At 55.6% G+C, this 21,069-nt stretch overlaps 1 protein-coding gene across 1 annotated transcript in view; it reads right to left on the bottom strand.

Annotated features, from left to right (window-relative positions):
• The window catches only part of ASH1L (ASH1 like histone lysine methyltransferase), a 58,000-nt gene that overhangs the window by 13,880 nt on the left and 23,051 nt on the right, over positions 1-21,069 (bottom strand). Inside the window, 16 exon segments of the mRNA XM_068168857.1 lie at positions 459-707; positions 1,665-1,797; positions 1,900-1,954; positions 2,752-2,904; positions 3,628-3,782; positions 4,439-4,533; positions 4,729-4,890; positions 6,266-6,374; positions 7,128-7,274; positions 8,409-8,615; positions 9,023-9,131; positions 10,027-10,072; positions 12,614-12,687; positions 14,920-15,014; positions 17,340-17,519; positions 20,212-20,956. Of these exon segments, the coding sequence (XP_068024958.1) occupies positions 459-707; positions 1,665-1,797; positions 1,900-1,954; positions 2,752-2,904; positions 3,628-3,782; positions 4,439-4,533; positions 4,729-4,890; positions 6,266-6,374; positions 7,128-7,274; positions 8,409-8,615; positions 9,023-9,131; positions 10,027-10,072; positions 12,614-12,687; positions 14,920-15,014; positions 17,340-17,519; positions 20,212-20,956 (2,714 nt within the window).

The following is a 21,069-nucleotide window of genomic DNA, read 5'->3' as shown; positions in this document are numbered from 1 at the left end:
CTGCTCAGGGGCAGGGAAGGCTGCTCAGGGGCAGGGAAGGCTGCTCAGGGGCAGGGAAGGCTGCTCAGGGGCAGGGAAGGCTGCTCAGGGGCAGGGAAGGCTGCTCAGGGACAGGGAAGGCTGCTCAGGGGCAGGGAATGCTGCTCAGGGACAGGGAATGCTGCTCAGGGACAGTGAAGGCTGCTCAGGGACAGGGAATGCTGCTCAGGGGCAGGGAAGGCTGCTCAGGGGCAGGGAAGGCTGCTCAGGGGCAGGGAAGGCTGCTCAGGGGCAGTGAAGGCTGCTCAGGGGCACTGAAGGCTGCTCAGGGACAGGGAATGCTGCTCAGGGGCTGGGAATGCTGCTCAGGGGCAGGGAAGGCTGCTCAGGGGCAGGGAAGGCTGCCAGCTGCATGCAAACTGAAGATTCCAGCTGCTTGTGGAGAAGAGAAGGAGAGCCCCAGGCCCCTGCTCCCTCACCATGCACTTTTCACACTGGATCATGAGGCCCTCGTCCTTGTAGAGGCCGCAGATGCAGCGGATCACGTCCTCGTCCTTCTCGTGGCCGCTCTCCTTCTCGCAGACGGAGGTCTCGCTGCTGTCCGCCTCGCTGGCCGTCTCCCCCACGATCTCGTCGATCTGGGCCGCCGCCTCGTGCCGCGCGCTGTAGTAAGCCTTCCGCAGCCGGCAGACGTCGCGCCCCGTCGGAGACTTCCGGCCGTAGTATTTCTGCACCCAAGGGAAAAACCAAGCCAAGATTGGGCTGTGTTTGTCTGGGGCTTCACAGGTCCCATGCTTTGGGGGCATCCCTCCTGCCTGCAGGCACCTGTCCAGGTGTCTTCTGAACACCTACAAGCCACAGAACAGAGGGAAGTGGGGAGGGGAAGGGAGGGGGAAGGGGAAGGGGAAGGGGAAGGGGAAGGGGAAGGGGAAGGGGAAGGGGAAGGGGAAGGGGAAGGGGAAGGGGAAGGGGAAGGGGGAAGGGGAAGGGGAAGGGGGAAGGGGGAAGGGAAGGGGGAAGGGGAAAGGGAAGGGGAAGGGGAAGGGGAAGGGGAAGGGGAAGGGGAAGGGGAAAGGGAAGGGGAAAGGGAAGGGGAAAGGGGAGGGGAAAGGGGAGGGGGAAGGGGAGGGGGAAGGGGAAGGGGAAAGGGGAAGGGGAAAGGGGAAGGGGAAAGGGAAGGGGAAGTGACCAGGTTGGAAGAGACCTTTGAGATCACCAAGTCCAACCTATCAGCCAGCACCACCTAATCAACTAAACCCTGGCACCAAGTGCCCCATCCAGTCTCTTCTTAAACACCTCCAGTGATGGTGACTCCACCACCTCCCTGGGCAGCCCACTCCAATGGCCAGTCACTGAAGCTGGCACTCCAGAGAGAGCCATGCTAGAAACAAGGCTTTCACTGCTTTCACTCATCCAAAAGCATCTGTTTGGCTCAGAGGGAGGTTTGTGGGAAGCTGTGGCTCACTGTGGCTCTGTGCTAAAGCCAGCTATGGATTTCTGTGTATTTTATAGGCTCTGTACTGTTGTGGTGTAGCTATGAACACCCAGACTTGGTTGCCCAAGGCCTCATCCAGCCTGGCCTTGAACACCTCCAGGGAGGAGGCAGCCACGACCACTTCCAGCACTGCAGGCCAGCACCAAGCACAGCTCCACCCTCGTGCACGCAGCCCGTCCGGGAGCCTCACCTCGGCGTTGCGGAAGACCTTCAGCATATCCCCATCAAAAGCTTCCACAGTTTTGTAATAGCCTGTCAGGATTTGCTTCTCAATTGTGGCCAGGTCCAGTGGGTCAGAGATCTTTTCATAATAGTCTGCATTTCTGGAAGGAGAAGGGCCACCAAAGGTCACTCCCACTGGCCCCTCTGAGCTGGGCCCAGCCGGTGGGGGGAAGCAGGGGCTGCTCTCAGAAGCAAGGACTTACTTTTTCTTTGGGGGTAGGTTCAGGAGGGGAGCTGCAAGAGCCTGCCTGGAAGAATCTGTAACAGGAAGACACAGTTCAGCAACATGTACTTGAATAAAAAAGCCTGGGGAAGAGAAGGCTCTGGGCAAACCTAATTGCCACCTTCCAGTACCCAAAGGGGGCCTGCAAGAAGGCTGGAGGAGGTTTATGAAAGCCTGCAGTGATAGGGCTAGGGACAGTGGTTTGAAATGAGAGAGGAGATTGAGATTGGATGTTAGGCAGAAGTTTTTAACAGGGAGGAGGGTTGAGCACTGGAACAAGTGGCCCAGAGGGGTGGTCGAGGCCCCAGCCCTGGTGAGGCTTCCCAGGGCTCTGGGTGACCTGATCCCTGCTGACTGCAGGGGGGTTGGACTGGGTGACCTTTAGAGGTCCCTTCCAACCTGGGTGACTCTATGAGAAGTATAAACAACATTCCATGGAGGTTAAAAAAGGGCTCCTGTGCGCTGCGAGGCACAGGGAGCCGAAATGCCCTTGCAGCTCCTCGGGCTGGTTGCTGTAGCTGGATTGCATGGATGAGAATGGAGGAAGCTTTCCCTGCCCATTGCACCACCCTTGCTCAACAACTGAAAAACCAACTGAAAAGGACAGCAACATCTGCAGGTTCTGCTGGCAGAGGAATGAGCTGAAGACAGAGCAGAATGATCACTGGCAGCAGGAGGAAAAGCAGCAGGGCAGGCAGGGAGGTTATTTAACATCCTGAAATAAACTTCTTCCCTTTTTTCCTTTTCCCCTAGTATTTTCTGTTCCAAGAGCTCATTGTTCCAGAGGCTGGCACAGTCTCCATGGAGGTATTTTTGGGAGTGTCACCTTCACCTTTATAGGAGATGATGCTGTCACATATTTCCTTGAAGATCTGTGCCAGGCGGGCAGCTCGAGCCACTTCGATGTTCTCCTCAGCTGCGGCCAAGCGCCGCGTCCTGACCGAGCGGGAGGTCTGCAGGGCTGAGAACTGGGTCATGAAGACATCTGAAAGAGGGCAAAGAAGTCCCAAAGAATGAGCTTTGAACAAGAACTCCAAGAGCTAATTACTGCACCTTTATTTTAATGATCCAGTAACTCAGCACCAATTATTACCGTGCCTGGTTTCTGAGCTACTACCGAAGGAGCGGATGTGGCACGCTGGGGCATGGTCTGCAGGTCAGGGAGGTGCTGGGGAGAAGGTTGGACTTGACCTCAGAGGGCTCCTCCAACCCTAATGATTCTGTGACTCTAGGATACCAGTAAAAGGCTTCAGCTTGCTATTCCCCAGTCAGCTCTCACCACTTCCAGCTCATCTAAATGGTTAAACTGCTTAGCAAAGTGTTTCATGGTCAGGGAGGCCCTGGGGAGAAGGCTGGAGCTGATCTCAGAGGGCTCCTCCAACCTTCATGGCCATCACTCACAGAATCATAGAATCACAGAACTGTCAGGCTTGGAAGGGACCTCAAAACCCATCCAGTTCTAAACCCCCTGCCCCTGAGGGACACCTCACACCACAGCAGGTTGCTCAGAGCCACATCCAGCCTGGCCCTGAAAACCTCCAGGGATGGAGCTTCCACCACCCACTCAAGCTCCCTGCCAGGTCCTTCTCTCTGCAGCCACTCTGCCCCAAGCCTGTAAGGTCAAGCTGCTCAATGCTTGACCTTGCTGGACCTGCAGTGTCCCAGAGGCTGTCCCAGCAGCAAGCTGAGGGAGCTGTGGTGTCCTCACCGGATTTGATGTTGCCGTCGTCCCGGCAGATGCCGTTCCAGCGGCTGTAGAGCGAGGAGCCGTGGAGGCTGTCGCTGTGCTTCACCTCCTCCTGCTTCTGCCGGATCTTCTCCCAGTTCCGCACCAGGAACACGTGGTGCTTGAGCACGAAATTCCTGCAGGGGGGTGGGAAAAGCATCCCAGAGTCACCCTCTCACTGTAACACCAATTCCTAACGTGGAGCACCAGGCAGACACCCGGAGGCGCAGCTCTGTACACCTCCTCCTCTTCGCAGGAGGTCCTCCCTGGCTGGGCAGAGCAGAGCTGAGCGCTGCTCACTCAGGCTTTACTCTGGAAGGTGTCCAGAGAAGGACCACGAGGAGGAGCAGAGGGCTGGAGCTGCCCTGCTATGAGGCCAGGCTGAGAGAGTTGGGGTTGTGCAGTTTGGAGAAGAGAAGGCTCCAAAGAGACCTCAGTGTGGCCTTCCGAGTATCTGAAGGGGGCTAGAGCAGAGCAGATTCAGATTGGATGTCAGGAAGAAATTCCTCCCCAGGAGGGTGGTGAGAGCCTGGCACAGGTTGCCCAGGGAGGTGGTGGAAGCCTCATCCCTGGAGGTGTTTAAGGCCAGGCTGGATGAGGCTGTGAGCAACCTGCTGTAGTGTGAGGTGTCCCTGCCCATGGCAGGGGGTTGGAACTGGCTGAGCCTTGAGGTCCCCTCCAACCCCAACAGCTCTGTGGTTTAGTGAGGCCCTTCTGAGGAAAAGAGCAAAATCATTTCAGCATCTCAGAAGCCTCCTTCCCTGAGGACAGCCTCACTGCCATCACTCCTTACCTCTCTCTGTTTGACATGGGCTTCATCTGGAGCTGGGGGGTCAGCCTTGTCGGGGCATTCACACTTTCACTGCCTTCCTCTGGGATGTGGCCCCTCTGGAAAACAGATCACTGATAGAGAGGAGCTCAGCAGAGCAGTGCAAGCTTCTGACACCTGCTCTACTTCTCTGCAGCTTGAAACACGCAGAACACTTTTTTGGGGGGGGGGTCTGATGGCACAACCTTGATTTCCTGTTAACCTTTATCCCTGCCCCCCCTTTCCCCCTCCAAGAAAAGCTCTTTGCTACTTACTCTCTTCTTTAGTTTGTGCTTTGACTTCCTTTTCTCTTTTGACCTCCCAGGCCGCCGGTGGCTGCCCACTGGCTGATTGCTCTTGCTTGGCAGTCCGTTCACTCGCTGACTTTTGCCCCCAATTATTCCTCTGCATTTGTCAAAACCACATTTGCAGAGTTGCTATGGGGGGGGAAGAACCAAAACAAACCAACAAACACACACACAAAAAATAACACAAGGTAAATGACTTCAAATAAACCTCCAAGACATTTAGATGGTCCCTGGTGAGACTCCACCTGCAGTGCTGGGGTCCGGCTCTGGGGCCCCCACAACAATTAGGACATGGAGCTGCTGGACTGGGTCCAGAGGAGGTCATGATCAGAAGGTGAGAACCTCCCTTATGGGGACAGGCTGGGAGAGCTGGGGCTGTTCAGCCTGGAGAAGGCTCCAGGGAGACCTCAGAGCAGCCTTCCAGTAGCTGAAGGGGCTCCAGGAGAGCTGGGGAGGGACTTCTTGCAAGGGCCTGGAGTGCCAGGACAAGGGACAAGGGGAGAGGGGAGACTGAGACTGGAGAGGAGGAAAATTCTTGAGAGTGAGGGTGGGGAGAGCCCAGAACAGGTTGCCCAGGGAGGCTGTGGATGTCCCATCCCTAGAGGAGTTCAAGGCCTGGAGCAACCTGGGCTGGTGGGAGGTATCCCTGCCTATGGCAGGGGGTTGGAACTGGCTGATCTTTAAGGCCCCTTCCAACCCACCCCACCCCACAATTCTCTGATGATCAAGAGCCTGCTCTGCCAAACACAGCCCAAGTTTTACAACTAGATCTTCAGAGTGGCTGAGAGCAGCCAGGCTGAGAGGGACCTGGGGGGAGTGGTTGGGAGCAGCTGAGCATGAGCCAGCAGTGTGCCCAGGGGACCAAGAAGGCCAAGGGCATCCTGGCCTAGATCAGGAATAGTGTGGCCAGCAGGAGCAGGGAGGTCATTGTGCCCTGTGCTCAGCACTGGTTAGGCCACACCTTGAGTCCTGTGTCCAGTTCTGGGCTCCTCAGTTTAAGGACATTGAGCTGCTGGAAGGTGCCCAGAGAAGGGCAACAAAGCTGGGTAGGGGTCTGGAGCACAGCCCTGTGAGGAGAGGCTGAGGGAGCTGGGGTTGCTTAGCCTGGAGAGGAGGAGGCTCAAGGGAGACCTTCTGGCTCTCTGCAACTCCCTGCAGGGAGGCTGTAGCCAGGTGGGGGTTGGTCTCTTCTCCCAGGCAAGCAGCACCAGAACAAGAGGACACAGTCTCAAGCTGTGCCAGGGGAAGCTTAGGCTTGAGGTAAGGAGAAAGCTCTTCACAGAAAGGGTAACTGGCCACTGAATTGTGCTGTCCAGGGAGGTGGTGGAGTCCCCAGCCCTGGAGGGGAGGCTTGGATGTGGTTTGGCTGTCAGGAGGTGTTGGGTGACAGGTTGGGCTTGATGATCTCTGAGGTCTTTTCCAGCCTAATTGATTCTGTGATCTCTGTGAACTCCATACAGCTCTTGGCCCTCAGTGAGCTCTGAGTGTCCTGCATGGTCCTTACCTGCTTTTCAACGTTGAAGGAGTGGAAGTTGTAGTCGTAGGTGAGCTCGGTGCCGGCCGGCATGTCCTTCAGCGCGTACAGCCCGATGCGGTACACGCCGTTCACAGACCTGCAGGGGGACAGCCAAACAAAGTCCAAACACCCACTGCAGCTGGCTGGGAGTGAGAAGCTGCTCTGCTCTCCTGCCACCAGAGCCACTTCCTGTTAGGCCCTTCTGCTGCTTCGCTCTCAGTGAGGCACCAGGCTGGGCCTGGCCACCTTTTGCTACCACAGAGCTGACTCGGCACAAGGTGTGCTGGAGCCTGGCTCCCCCCTGCTTGCCTGCTCCACACAGAATCACAGAGCTGCCAGGGCTGGAAGGGACCTCAAAGATCAGCCAGCTGCAACTGCCCTGCCATGGCCAGGGACACCTCTCACTACATCACAGCCACCTCCAGCCTGGCCCTCAAAACTTCCAGGGATGAGGCTCCCACCACCTCCCTGGGCAACCTGTGCCAGGCTCTCACCGCCCTCATGGGGAACAACTTCTTCCTAAGGTCTAATCTAAACCTCCCCTCCTCTAGCTTGGATCTATTTCCCCCAGTCCTATCCCTCCCTGACACCCTAACAAGTCCCTCCCCAGCTTTCTTGCAGCCCCCTTCAGATGCTGGAAGGCCACCAGAAGGCCTCCTGGGAGCCTTCTCCTCTCCAGCCTGCTCAACCCCAACTCTCTCAGTCTGTCCTCACAGCAGAGCAGCTCCAGCCCTCTGCTCATCAGAGATGCTCTACCAGCCACTGGTCTATTGTCTATCACTCACTGCTCTACTGTTCTATCACTCACTGGTCTAACATCCTTCCAGCACCCAGAACATCATCTGCTCACCACTTCTGCATCTCACAGTTGGGGTTGCAGCTGTGGTTGATGAAGCGTGCCTCGTTGCCCATCCTGTAGCTGTCTATCACCATGCCACTGTCCAGGTTCAGGCAGTAATGGTCACTGTGGTTGTGGTACTGCTCAATCATCCTGTTCCTGAGGGAGCAACACAGGCAAGTTACTTGTGACTGCCCTGCTGCTGCTGGCAGAAGCAAGGAGGGAGTGACAGTAAACAAAGTGGTGCAAGAATTCTGAGAGAGGGTTCTGCAGGGGGAAAAGGAATACAAAAAGGTAAATGATTCAGTCTTGGAGAGGTTACAGAACCCTGACACCTAGGGATGGAGGAAAACCATGATTGTACCTATTTGTATAAGGCAAGGCCACTGACAGAGCTTGGGCTAGAGAATTTAGAATTGGGACTCTTCTGGAATGCTCCCTTTTGGGTTCTGCAGGCTATTTGTACACATTTCATGCTGACAACCTGTGTGTGGAAGAGAAAATGCAAGCAGACATTCTTGGGTGTCTCTCTCTGCATGTGGCCAACCACCAGCTCCCTCCTCTCATTGGCTGGGGGCTGGATGCAGCTCCTGGGGTTACATCCATGGATTACAGCTCTTTTGAATGAGGGAGCAGAGGCACAAGGCAGTGGTGGTAGCAGTTGTGTCTGCAGCAGAAGGCTGAGTTTGGCTTCTGATGGAGCTCTAAGAGGAGCAAGTCTGTCCCTCCAACCTCCAGTACCCTGTGATGCTCTGCAGTTGGAATCACAGAGCTGCCAGGGCTGGAAGGGAGCTCAAGGCTCAGCCAGCTCCAACCCCCTGCCATGGGCAGGGACACCTCACACCACAGCAGGTTGCTCTATATCCAGCCTGGCCTTCAACCCCTCCAGGGGTGAGGCTTCCACCACCTCCCTGGGCAACCTGTGCCAGGCTCTCACCACCCTCCTGGGGAAGAACTCCTTCCTGATATCCAATCTCAACCTGCTCTTCTCCACTGTGAAGCTATTGCCCCTGCTCCTGTCCCTGCAGGCCTTTGCAAGCAGTCTCTAGATCCTTCCTGTGGTCCCCCTTCAGGTACTGGAGGTGTTGGCTTATGGTTGGACTTGATGACCTTAAGGCCTTTTCCAACCAGGAGTTTCTGTAGCTCTCCAGCTCTGGGGGCTGTGAGGAGCACTCCTGGTCCCCTCCTTCCTCTTCCCTTGGTTTCTAGCCAAGGAACTCCCAGCAATGAGAGATGCCAAAGTCATTTCTTAAAGCCTCCCCTGCTAAGAAGCAGCAAGCAAAGTGTTTCTACCTGAATTCTTGCTCACTAACAACTTCTCCCAGGTACTCAATGATAAACTGTCCTGCTTTCAGGGGCTCCTTGGTACGAATCCCCCATCCTTTCTCCTCAGCCCGGAACCTCTCCAGGCACTGCACCCACTCGTGCCTCTGGATCCGCTGGTTGCAGCACTGCTCACCACAGGGGCAGGTGTTTGGGGAGCACTCAGCAAAGATCATCCTGGAAGCAGAAGGACAGAAGTTAAAGGATGTTTTTAAGAGCTGCTGTGTAAGGAGAGCACAAAACCACCCCCCACCCCCCCACCAAAGCCACAGCAATTCCTCTGCTAAGCTGTTCCAGAACTAAAAGGCTTCTTGTTTGCAAGGCCTAACTCACCCCAAGCCTGGCTCCCACTGCTGCCAGAGGAGCCAAAGTGGAGTTTTTAATGGGTTCCTGCCCCTGCAGAAAGAGGGAGGGGAGCATACATGCAGCAGGGTCATCCTGCATGCTCTTCCACAATGCTGCTCTGAGACAAGCCCAGGAGCAGCTGAGGTGGCACCCAGCACAAGCCTGCTCTGAAGGGAGTTGATGTGAAATGATGCAGCCACTGCAAGTGCCTGATCAAGCTCAGCAAAGCTGCTCCTCACCTGTTAAGACAGTCCTCCACACAGCCCTTCCCACTGTCATCATCTGGCTTCTTACAATTGCAGGTAGTGGCCTCATAGCCAGAAAGAGGTTTGACATCCACATAGACATCTGGAGAAAGAAAACAAACAGCAAGAAACCAAAGAGGGGAAAAGATTCTTTCCAACAAACCAGAGCTGATCACCTGCAGCACCTTCATGTCAAGGATATGAAGCAAAGGAGTGAGGTGGGAGTGTCATGGGTCATACAATCAGACAATTGTTGGGGTTGGAAGTGACCTCAAGGATCCTCCAGCTCCAGCCCCCTGCCATGGGCAGGGACAGCTCACACCACAGCAGGCTGCTCACAGCCACCTCCAGCCTGGCCTTGAGCACCTCCAGCCAGGAGGCTTCCAGCACCTCCCTGGGCAGCCTGTGCCAGGCTCTCACCACCCTCCTGGGGAACAACTTCTTCCTCACAGCCAATCTCCATCTCCCCACTTCCAGTGCTGCTCCATGCCCCCGGTCCTATCCCTCCCTGACACCCTCAGAAGTCCCTCCCCAGCTCTCTTGGAGCCCCCTGCAGATCCTGGAAGGCCACAAGGAGGTCTCCTGGGAGCCTTCTCCTCTCCAGCCTGCACAACCCCAACTCTCTCAGCCTGGCCTCAAGGCAGAGCAGCTCCAGCCCTCTGCTCCTCCTCCTGGCCCTTCCCTGGACACCTTCCAGCCCCTCCAGAGCCTTCCTGGCACAGAGGCTCCAGAGCTGGGCACAGAGCTCCAGCTGTGGTCTCAGCAGGGTGGAGCAGAGGGGCAGAATCCCCTCCCTGGCCCTGCTGGCCACACTTCTGCTGCTGCAGCCCAGGCTCTGCTTGGCTCTCTGGGCTGCAAGTGCTCACTGGGGGCTCATGCTGAGCTTCTCCTCCCCCAGCACCCCCAAGGCCTTTTCTCCAGGAGCAAGAGCAGGGCAGAAGAGAGCTGTCAGGTGGCAACTGCACAGTGAGCACAGCAGAGGAGAAGATTTTACTTACTGGAACGGATTTTTTTGTACAGTGGGACATCTGGCTTCTTGTACAGCTGGAAAGGAAGAGGAAGAAGATTTCAACACACTGAATAACTCAGAGAGATTGTAAATGATCTGTAGAATTCCCTCCCCAGCTCTCCTGGAGCCTCCTCAGGTACTGCAAGGCTGCTCTAAGGTCTCCCTAGAGCCTTCCCTTCTCCAGGAGGAACAACCCCAACTCTCCCAGCCTGTCCTCACAGGGGAGGTGCTCCCGCCCCTGACCACCTTTGTGGCCTCCTCTGGACCCATTCTAATATTTCAGTGTCCTCCTTCTCTGTACTCCAGGGGGGGGTCTCAGCAGTGCAGAGCTGAGAGGCAGAATCCCCTCCCTGCTCTCCCTGCTTTGGCTGCAGCTGGCTCTGGACTGCCAGTGACCACTGCTGGCTCATGGGGAGTCTGTCATCAACTGACACCCCCAAGTGCTTCTCCTGCCTCACCCCCAAGTGCTTCTCCTGCCTCACCCCCAAGTGCTTCACCCCAAGTGCTTCTCCTGCCTCACCCCCAAGTGCTTCTCCTGCCTCACCCCCAAGTGCTTCTCCTGCCTCACCCCCAAGTGCTTCACCCCAAGTGCTTCTCCTGCCTCACCCCCAAGTGCTTCACCCCAAGTGCTTCTCCTGCCTCACCCCCAAGTGCTTCTCCTGCCTCACCCCCAAGTGCTTCACCCCAAGTGCTTCTCCTGCTTCACCCCCAAGTGCTTCACCCCAAGTGCTTCTCCTGCCTCACCCCCAAGTGCTTCTCCTGCTTCACCCCCAAGTGCTTCACTCCAAGTGCTTCTCCTGCCTCACCCCCAAGTGCTTCTCCTTCTTCACCCCCAAGTGCTTCACTCCAAGTGCTTCTCCTGCCTCACCCCCAAGTGCTTCACCCCAAGTGCTTCTCCTGCTTCACCCCCAAGTGCTTCACCCCAAGTGCTTCTCCTGCCTCACCCCCAAGTGCTTCTCCTGCTTCACCCCCAAGTGCTTCACTCCAAGTGCTTCTCCTGCCTCACCCCCAAGTGCTTCTCCTTCTTCACCCCCAAGTGCTTCACTCCAAGTGCTTCTCCTCAAGGCTGCTCTTGAGCCACTTAAGGAGCAGGACATCATTTAAGACTACTTTGCAGAGAGCATCTTGGGTGGGATCAGCATGTGGCCACACTCAAGGAAGTGAAAAGGAAAAACTAAAGGTGGAACTCAATGACTTTAAGGCTCTTCTCCAAAAGAGATGATTCTGTGAAAACTCTGACTGCAGGCAGGAGCCAAGAGCAGTGCAGATTCATCCTCTCATGAGAGAAACTTCCCCTGCAGATGGAGATAACTGGAGGGGAAAGGGCAGCTCAGAGTCCTCTTCCTAACTTCAGATCTGCTCCACCCTCTCAAGCAAGCTTGAAGGAATCATTTCAAACCATGACACCCTTCAGCCCTCCCTCAGAGGCAGGCACTGAGCCATGGGACAAACCAAACCACTCAGGGAAGGCTTTCACTGCTCCAGGCAGACACAGCCAGTGTCAAGGGATTAGATCCCTTCCACTGATGCCCTGTTGAGCAGGGGGGCAGAGGGAAGCAATCTGCAGCAGGTTAAGGCCAGACCCTGGCCCCAGCTGGAACGCCAACAAGAGTCAGGACTTCATGATCAGGTTTTGGTGGCACTGCAAACTGTAGCTGGGGCCCACACCAGCTGGGACTTTGTCTTGCTCCCTTCCCATGCTGAAGCTGCTTGTCTGAGGCTGCTTCTTGGGGCCAGCCTGAAAGCCTGTGTGGAATCACTTGGTGGAAACTTCTCAAGGGAAACAAAAAAAAGCCCAACCCAACCCAATCTATTTTTAGCCTTGGACATATTTAAAGGTCTTTGGAAAAAAAAAAGCCCCAAGAATGAGACTCCTAAACAGTCCTTTGGCTTTCCTCAGGAGGAGCATTTCAGCTTGCAAGGGAAAAAAAAAATGTTCCCCTTTGCTGGGAATGAGCCAAGAAAAACAAGGCCTGAAATGTCTCAGTGCTGCTGGCAGTACATCTGAATCCTCCTGAGGCGTTGTCTAACCCCAGCTGGCTGCAGGGAGCAGGAAGCCTACCAAAATAAAAGCCTGCAGCACAATTCATGACCCAGAGGATTGTTGTTCTTCCTCCTTTCCCCCCATGAGGTGGAATAATCACAGACTCCCAGAGTGGTTTGGGTTGAAAGGGACCTTAAAGCTCAGCCAGTTCCAACCCCCCTGCCACAGGCCACCTCCCCCCAGCCCAGGCTGCTCCAGGCCTCATCCAGCCTGGCCTTGAACACCTCCAGGCAGGAGGCAGCCACAACCCCCACCCCTGGGCAACCTGCTCCAGGCTCTCCCCAGCCTCACTGTCAAGAATTGCTTCCTCCTCTCCAGTCTCCATCTGCCCTTTCCCAGCTCAGAGCCATTGCCCCTCGCCCTGCCACGGACATCATTCACATTAACCACCCAGGCAGATCCAGTGGCAGCAACAAGAGCATTCCTCACCAGCCAGGACACTCAAGCATGGCTCCACGTTAGGATCCTGCTCTTTCTCTTTCTAAGGCCTCTGCTCCTAACGTTGGCAACCCAGCAGCTTTTTATCTGGTACCTGATTGTGTTTCCACTGCCAGAGGATGTCGTAAGGCAGCTGGAAGTCAATTCTCTTTTGTCTGAGATACTTCCCTGAAACAAAAAGGTTTGTAAGTCTCACACAACTCACATTCACCTCTCCCCACAAGTGGAAACAGAGCAGCTCCCAGGCACACTGCCAGATTCTGAGAGGGCCTCTCCATGCCTGCCAGGCAGAGTCCTCCCAGAGCAGTTTGTTTGTCAGCAGCAAGCACAGGACAGAGCTCTCCATGAGTCTCTTCTGCATCCTGCTCTGCTGTGGTCAGGTGAAAGCTTTACTGGCAGGGGGGAAAGCTGCTGGCTCAGGTACAGGATGCCTGCTGAGGGAGGTGGCAGAGGGGAGCTGCCTTCTGCACTCAACCCCAGCACCCACAGGTGAGCTCTTCAGAGCAGTGCCAGGACCCAGCAGGGGCTGGCAAGGGAGGGTTCACTGAGTGTGAGCTACTGGAGGGACAACAGCAAGCAACTGACACAGCTGAACACAGCTCTGTGCCTTCAGCAGCCACTGGTGACAAAGCTGAACACAGCTCTGTGCCTTCAGCAGCCACTGGTGACAAAGCTGAACACAGCTCTGTGCCTCCAGCAGCCACTGGTGACACAGCTGAACACAGCTCTGTGCCTTCCACCAGTGACTTCTGTGTGGAGACCTCAAAGCTGACAGCTGCTGGACACAAGGATTAGCAGAGAGCACAACATCTGCAGGCACAAACCATGAGATGGGAAACCACAGTGCTGTACTCAAACCAGCCCAATCCAAGCCTGCTCCTGCCAACCTCTACCAGAAGAGACTTGGGAATGAACTCAGATCTGGCAAACAACTCTCAGAAAGCCTCCAGGATGATCTTCAGCAACTGACTTTCACTGCAGGACTCCTCTCTGCTCCACAGTTCCCACTCACTCCTAACCTCTTCCCTCTGACCCATTACACACTTTGGGCACAGCAGACCTGAGTGCTTGGTGAGTTCCAGCCACCATCAAGATGTGACAGAATCCCAGGGAGCAGAGTGCCTGAGGGTGAGAGGGCAGCTCCCCCTCTTGGCTCTTCCACCTTTCTGTGCCTCAGCAGCCTGTGGTCTCATGTAAATTCACCCAGCCTCCCCACTGGAAAACAACAAGTTCTGCTCCTCACAGACTTACTCCTCAATGACTTCTTATTTTCAATGCTTCATTCATCCACAGCAGGTTCCAGGCAAGAGCTGAATCTGCTGGGAATTTGCTTTCACTTCTCTGACCTCAGCAGGCCACACAAAAGGCTCTTTCAGGTGCCTTGGCACCATGCCTGGAGTGTATGAAAGGTCCCTGCAGCCCCTGTCAAGTGGGCACCAGTGCAGGCCCCTGGCAGAGTCCTAACCCCAGAACTCTGCTGTGCAGTAAGACAACTCTGCAGGCACTGATGCAGCCATGGCAGCAGCTTCACCTCTGCAGGCACTGATGCAGCCATGGCAGCAGCTTCACCTTCAGTGCAGGAGCTTGCTGGTGTCTGTCAGCACAAACCTGGGGTCAGGGCCTTGTGAAGAGAACAGAAGCAGGACCTGCAGCTGAGCACTGCTGCTGCTAAGTGAGCCAATGCAAAAGGCACTGAGGAAGGTCACTTGGGAGAAGTTCTATGAACACCTTCAGCTCTGAAGCCTCTTCTCTGGTCACTGAGGCCCAGGGACTTGTCAAACTCTTTGCCTGCTGTTACCTCCCTGTGTAAAGTCCAAGTTCACAGCCTCACAGGATGTCAGGGGTTGGAAGGGACCTCTGGAGATGCCAGAGCAGGAGCACAGAATCCAGTGCAGGTCACACAGGAACACATCCGGGGGGGCTGCAAAGTCTCCAGAGAAGGAGACTCCACAACCTGCTCTGACACTCTCACAGTGCAGAAGTTCTTCCTCATGTTGAGGTGGAACCTCCTGGGCTGCAGTCTCCATCCATTGCCACTTATCCTATCCCAGGGCACAGTGAGCAGAGGCTGTCCCTGTCCCTCCCTTCCTGACCCCCAGCCCTCAGATATTTACAGACATCTATTAAATCCCCTCTCAGTCTTCTCCTCTCCAGACTAACCACCCCCAGGGCTCTCAGCCTCTCCTCCCCAGGCAGTGCTGCAGTCCCTTCAGCATCCTTGTAGCCCTCTGTTGGACTCTCTCCAGCAGATCTCTTGAACTGGGGAGCCCAGAGCTGGATGCAGTATTCCAGGTGAGGGGGAGGAGAGCCTCCCTGGATGGTGAAGTCCAGGGCACACCTCAGTGGCAGGCAGTGAGAGCAGAGCTGGGCTGCAGCACAGAGCAGAGGTGTGGCACTCACCGACGTGGATGGGCGCTGGGAAGAGGCCGTGCTCGTGCTCCCCAGGGGTGTACTCCAGCTTCTCCTTCTTCAGCTGGATGAGTCGGCTCTTGGGGCTAGGGAGCAGAGGGGGAGACAAACAGCAGCATGAGGACCTTCAGTCAGCTGCAGGAAGCTCATTTGCTGCTTTAAATAAGGCTTGAGAATGATTCTGGCACCGGCTGAAGGAGCTGCTGTCCAGGCCGCTGCCACAGGCACTTCTCAGCCCCACCTCAAGGTCCTGAGTTGAATTCTCCCCCTGGCCCCCAACAAATACTGCTCAGGCATCACCCTGGCACAGCCTTCCCTGCCCAGGATGGGACACAGGAGCAACAACCAAAACTGCAAGCAGGGAAGAGCCACAAAGGGCAGCTGGTGCTGCCTGCTCTGAGGGGTTCCACCTGTGCAGTGCTTTCCTAAGGTGCTGTGTCTGGAGGGTGGCCAGAGGAAGGCAACCAAGCTGGGGAAGGGTCTAGAGCATGAGACTTGTGAGGAAGGGCTGAGGGACCTGGGGCTGCTTAGTCTTCAGAAGAGGAGGCTGAGGGGAGGCCTCATGGCTCTCTCCAGCTCCCTGAGAGGAGGCTGTGGCCAGCTGGGGGTTGGGCTCCCCTCACATGCAACAGGTGACAGGACAAGGGGAAATGGCCTCCAGTTGTGCCAAGGGAGGTTCAGGCTGGACATGAGGAAAATGTCTTCCCAGAAAGGGTTCCCAGGCCCTGGCACAGGCTGCCCAGGGAGGTGGTGGAGCCCCCATCCCTGGAGGGGTTTAAGACACATGGATGTGGTGCTGAGGGCTGTGGGCTAGTGGCAGTGGAGGGATTGTGAGCTCCAGCTGCAGTGCATGGCCTCGAAGGTCTCTTCACCAGCAGATTCAGCTGGCCAAAGCCATGGCACAACCTCAACAGTTGTGTGATTCTGTGGCTCCAGGGGGAGCTGATGGCTCTGGAAAACTCATGTAGAGGTTAAAGGCAGAGCAGCTGTGCTGTCTGCTGGGGCAGAGCTGAGGCTGATGCCAGAAACCAGTTCTTTTAACCTCAGTTTGTCTGCAGGGAATCAAAGGCTGAGCTTCCTTCACTGTCTTCTAATGGAGTTTGTAGACCCAGGTGAGTGGGAGTGAGGTCCTGGGGAGGCAAATTGTCCAACTGAGAGAACAAGGCAGAGAGCTGTGGGATGTGCAGAGAAATAATGCAGAGACTGTTCACAGCACATGAAACCTGGCAGGGACAGGACAAACACTCCTGGGGCTGTCCTGCAGCAGCTGGATGAGAGGCATGCAGAGAGGCTGCAAACTGCAACAATAAACCTCAGGAAAACTTTCAGTAGGTTCTAATAACATTTAGGAAGTGTTTAAGGTGCATCAGGGCAGGAAAATGGTCTTTAAGGCAGAGTGTCTGCAGCTGAGCACTAGAGAAAGGCAGAACAGCAGTGAGTGAGGACTGCAGAGGCTGTTTGGCTGCAGCCACTGGGCTGTGCCATCACTAGAGGGTGCCACAAGATCAGAGCTGGGTTTCTGTTCCCAGCCAGCATCAGATCACAGATGTCAGGGGTGGAGAGGGACCTCTGGAGACCCTGAGTCCAACCTCTGCCAGAGCAGAAGCATAGAATCCAGCACAGGTCACACAGGAACACAGAAGGGGCTTGAAAGGCTCCAGGGAAGGAGACTCCACAACCTCTCTGGGCAGCCTGCTCCAGGGCTCTGGGACCCTCACAGGGCAGAAGTTCTTCCTCCTGCTGAGGTGGAACCTCCTGGGCTGCAGTTTCCATCCATTGCCCCTTGGCCTGTCCCAGGGCACAGTGAGCAGAGGCTGTCCCTGTCCCTCCCTTCCTGACCCTCAGTTATCTACAGACCTTTCTCAGCTCCCCTCTCAGCCTTCTCCTCTGCAGACTAACCACCCCCAGGGCTCTCAGCCTCTCCTCACAGGGCACTGCTCCAGTCCCTTGTAGCCCTCCCTTGGACTCTCTCCAGTCCCTCCTGAACTGGGGAGCCCAGAACTGGATGCAGTATCCCAGGAGTGTCTCAAAAGGCAAAGCAAAGGCCCTCCCTTGGATGAGGGAGGTGGTGGAAGCTCCATCCCTGGATGTTCTGAAGGCCAGGCTGGATGGCTCTGGGCAGCCTGATCCAGTGTATATTGTTCCAGCCTGGTCTGAAGCACCTCCAGGGATAGGGCCTCAACCACCTCTCTGGACAACCCATTCCAGGGCTTACCACCCTCACAGTGAAGAACTTCTTCCTCACATCCAGCCTGAACCTCCCCACCTCCAGCTTCAGCCCATTCCCCCTACTCCTAGCACTACAAGTTGATGGTTTTGTTTCAGCTGCTCCCTAGCAGCAGCCCTTTTCTGGGCTCCAGCTGATAGGAGTCTCCACTGGGATGTGAGAGAGCAGCTTTGGTGTTACTTACTCTGTTGTTTTGTACACATCAGAGTAGAGCCCTGCCTTCTGGTACTTCTTCTTCGGGGGTCGAGGGGCTTTCTTCTCACGCTGGGCCAGAGCAGGCAGAGGCTGTTGGGAGGCTTCAGGCTCCGGCGGCTTCCCGAGGGCGTCATTGGGGCTGGGAGGTTCAGCTACTGCCTCAGGAAAACTGCAAGGAAAGATGGGAAGATGCTCTCACCACACTTCTGACCATAACCCTCTACAATCTGGCCATCAGGGAAAACAAGGCAGCTCATGGCCCTGCCTGTCAGCTCCTGGAAGGAATGCAGCCCAGGGACGGAGCTCCGGCGGCGGCACCAGGAGCGTCTGATCCTCATGAAGTGCCCCTGCTATTAATGACCACAGGAAGAATGCTCTTTGCACTGCTAATGTTTATCTCCTGGAGCCTCAGCTGAGTAATTGAGAAGGTGGCTTCTGCTATCTGCTTTTGTAGTCTAAAAATAGTCTGTGGTCAAGCCTGTCTGGAGGCTCCAGGAAAGCCTCAGAGCGCAGCCGCTGGAGGTGTGCTCACAGCACCACCCCGGGAGCCTCCGCGGCAGCAGCACAGAGCTCAGCTCCCAGACACTCTTTGGCTGCTTGTCTCTCAGAACCACTCTGGAAACACCTGGAGGAAGGCTTCTGGAGGAGTTTGAGCTGTTTGTATTCATGACTCTGGGGAGGAGTATGTGAAGATTTAGACCAGAGATAGTTGGTCCTTTACTAACCACTGACTGCACAGATGCACACCTCAGCTCCTTGCTGGTTTGGGTTCACTCTGCACCCCCCAGCTCCTCCTTGCTGGTTTGGGTTCACTCTGCACCCCTCAGCTCCTCGCTGGTTTGGGTTTACTCTGCACCCCTCAGCTCCTCCTTGCTGGTTTGGGTTTACTCTGCACCCCTCAGCTCCTCCTTGCTGGTTTGGGTTTACTCTGCACCCCTCAGCTCCTCCTTGCTGGTTTGGGTTTACTCTGCACCCCTCAGCTCCTCCTTGCTGGTTTGGCTTTACTCTGCACCCCTCAGCTCCTCCTTGCTGGTTTGGGTTTACTCTGCACACTTCAGCTCCTCCTTGCTGGTTTGGGTTTACTCTGCACCCCTCAGCTCCTCCTTGCTGGTTTGGGTTTACTCTGCACACCTTAGCTCCTCCTTGCTGGTTTGGGTTTACTCTGCACCCCTCAGCTCCTCCTTGCTGGTTTGGGTTTACTCTGCACCCCTCAGCTCCTCCTTGCTGGTTTGGCTTTACTCTGCACCCCTCAGCTCCTCCTTGCTGGTTTGGGTTTACTCTGCACACTTCAGCTCCTCCTTGCTGGTTTGGGTTTACTCTGCACCCCTCAGCTCCTCCTTGCTGGTTTGGGTTCACTCTGCACCCCTCAGCTCCTCCTTGCTGGTTTGGGTTTACTCTGCACCCCTCAGCTCCTCCTTATTGGTTTGGGTTCACTCTGCACCCCTCAGCTCCTTGCTGGTTTGGGTTTACTCTGCACCCCTCAGCTCCTCCTTGCTGGTTTGGGTTTACTCTGCACCCCTCAGCTCCTCCTTATTGGTTTGGGTTCACTCTGCACCCCTCAGCTCCTTGCTGGTTTGGGTTTACTCTGCACCCCTCAGCTCCTCCTTGCTGGTTTGGGTTTACTCTGCACACCTCAGCTCCTCCTTGCTGGTTTGGGTTTACTCTGCACACCTCAGCTCCTCCTTACTGGTTTGGGTTTACTCTGCACACCTCAGCTCCTTGCTGGTTTGGGTTCACTCTGCACCCCTCAGCTCCTCCTTGCTGGTTTGGGTTCACTCTCCATTTGATGCCTATCAACTGATCTCACCTGATGTGCTGCTTGCAGGCACTTGTGATGCAAACTAGTAACACTCTAAGATCCCCAGGGCACGTGGAACTCCTACAGTTCCCTCTTCTGCACATGAGGAAGGAACAATCTTTACTCTGGAACCTGTTGCCAACTCCTTGCAAGAGTTCTCTTCAGCAAGGCAGCCACAGACCTTGCTTCACTTGAGCCACAAGCACAAACCCATCAGTTCCAGGAGACTCCATCCCCTTTTGGGGCTTTGCTGATGTTAGTTTGGAACTAACATTTTAGTTGTAAACAGAAGCTCCCAGAGGTGCCAGACAGCAGGAGAGGGGTGGCAGATTCTAAACAAAGTTCTTGGGGGGGATCCCTTCCAACCCATAACAGCTGAGTAACTTGGGAAGCCCCCAAGGACAGCTCAAAGTGACACACTGGTTCCCCTCTGAAGTGAACAAAGAGAAGATCACAGCAGGGTTTTTTCCATGGACTGAAATGTCCAAGTCAACAAAGCCTGCACTGAGAGTACAAAACTGTGTCAGGTTACAGCCACCCCGGAGTGGCTGGAAAGAACCTAGCCCCCAGGTGGACAAAGAAACCTGAGCCAGCTGGGCAGAGAGACTTCATTTCCCCCCCAGGGGGAGGGGTCCTCAGGTCAAGGTCTATTCCATTCCCCCTTCCTGTCCAGCAAGGCTATTCAAGGGGAGGCATCCTCCTACCTCTTGCTCCTACCCCATGGTGAGCTCTGCTCGTGCTGCAGCCAAACTCCTCAGGGCTGCATCCAAGGAGAATCCTGCACCAGCTGGGCCTGGTTTTGGATGCTTTTTTCATTTACCCTTTCTCCTTCTAGCTTTGGAGCTTCCCATTACCCACATCCTACATGTGCTTTGTTAAACTGCTGTTAAACTCCCAATGGACTCCAAACTGCTTCTGTCACAATTTTACCTCTCTCTTCTCCTGCCTGATTTGCTTTTACCCTACTGGGGCAAAGGGAGAGGGGAGGCAATCCAAATCTGTTCCCCTTTGGCTTTTGGGCTCTGGGAAAGCTTAAACCACAACAAAACCTGATGGGATCTACCTCTTACTGCTCTCCTGTTCCTCTTCTGGGGAAGGCTTCTGTCGCTTCCTGGCCTGCTCCTCCGCCAGCCACCTCTTCCTCTTCCAGCCCTTCCGGTGATCCGTGTTCAAGTTCACACTTTGCACCACAGCTTCAATCACATCTGTGATGGTATCAGGCCCAAGGTGTAAGGGACTGCTGCTCTCCTCTCTCTTCTCCAAGTCCTGGCTGACCAGCCTGGCTGCCTGGAAGGCCTGCATGGACACCACGGCCTGCATCGGGTACTTGCGGGGCCGGCCGGGCCTGCGCTTCACGAAGTTGTTGCCAGTCCGTGACTGCCTCTGCAGCTTTTTGGCCTTCAGGATTTTATTGACATGGTCAAGATTTTTTTTTGTTGCCAAGATCTTGTTGTAATTGCACATTTTCCTAGCTTGTCTCTGCATGGCTTCCACCACGCTCCTCTTGAGGTGATGTGGGGAGTAGCTGTTGGGCAGCCGCTCCGACAGAAGCGAGATGCTGTCGCTGCAGGAGCTGCTGGGGATGGCTGGGGACACCAGGCTGTCCTGCTGCTTCCCCAGGCCTCTCTCCCTGCTGTGGCTTCGAGCAGGGCTAGCTGATGGTGGAACAGACACGTTAGCAATGACTGCCTCCAAGGTTTTGTCCAAAGCAGCTTGGCCTTCCTGCTGTGCCATGCGCTGCAGCAAGCTGTCCACTGGATCCTCAGCGGCCACCGCCAGCCTTGCTCCCCGGCTGGGTACTGCAATCACTGCAACACAGACAGAAGAGAGGCTTGGGATACCATCACACCAGCCTGGAATCAAAGGCTGGAGAGACTGAGAGCCTTTCAGACCCTACAGTTGCCTGGAATGTTCAATGACA

Source organism: Melanerpes formicivorus, unplaced genomic scaffold, assembly GCF_026170545.1.
Source record: "Melanerpes formicivorus ecotype bairdi unplaced genomic scaffold, bMelFor1.0.p_v2 SCAF_158, whole genome shotgun sequence".
NCBI lineage: Eukaryota > Metazoa > Chordata > Aves > Piciformes > Picidae > Melanerpes > Melanerpes formicivorus.
This window is presented reverse-complemented; position numbering and strand designations above follow the sequence as displayed.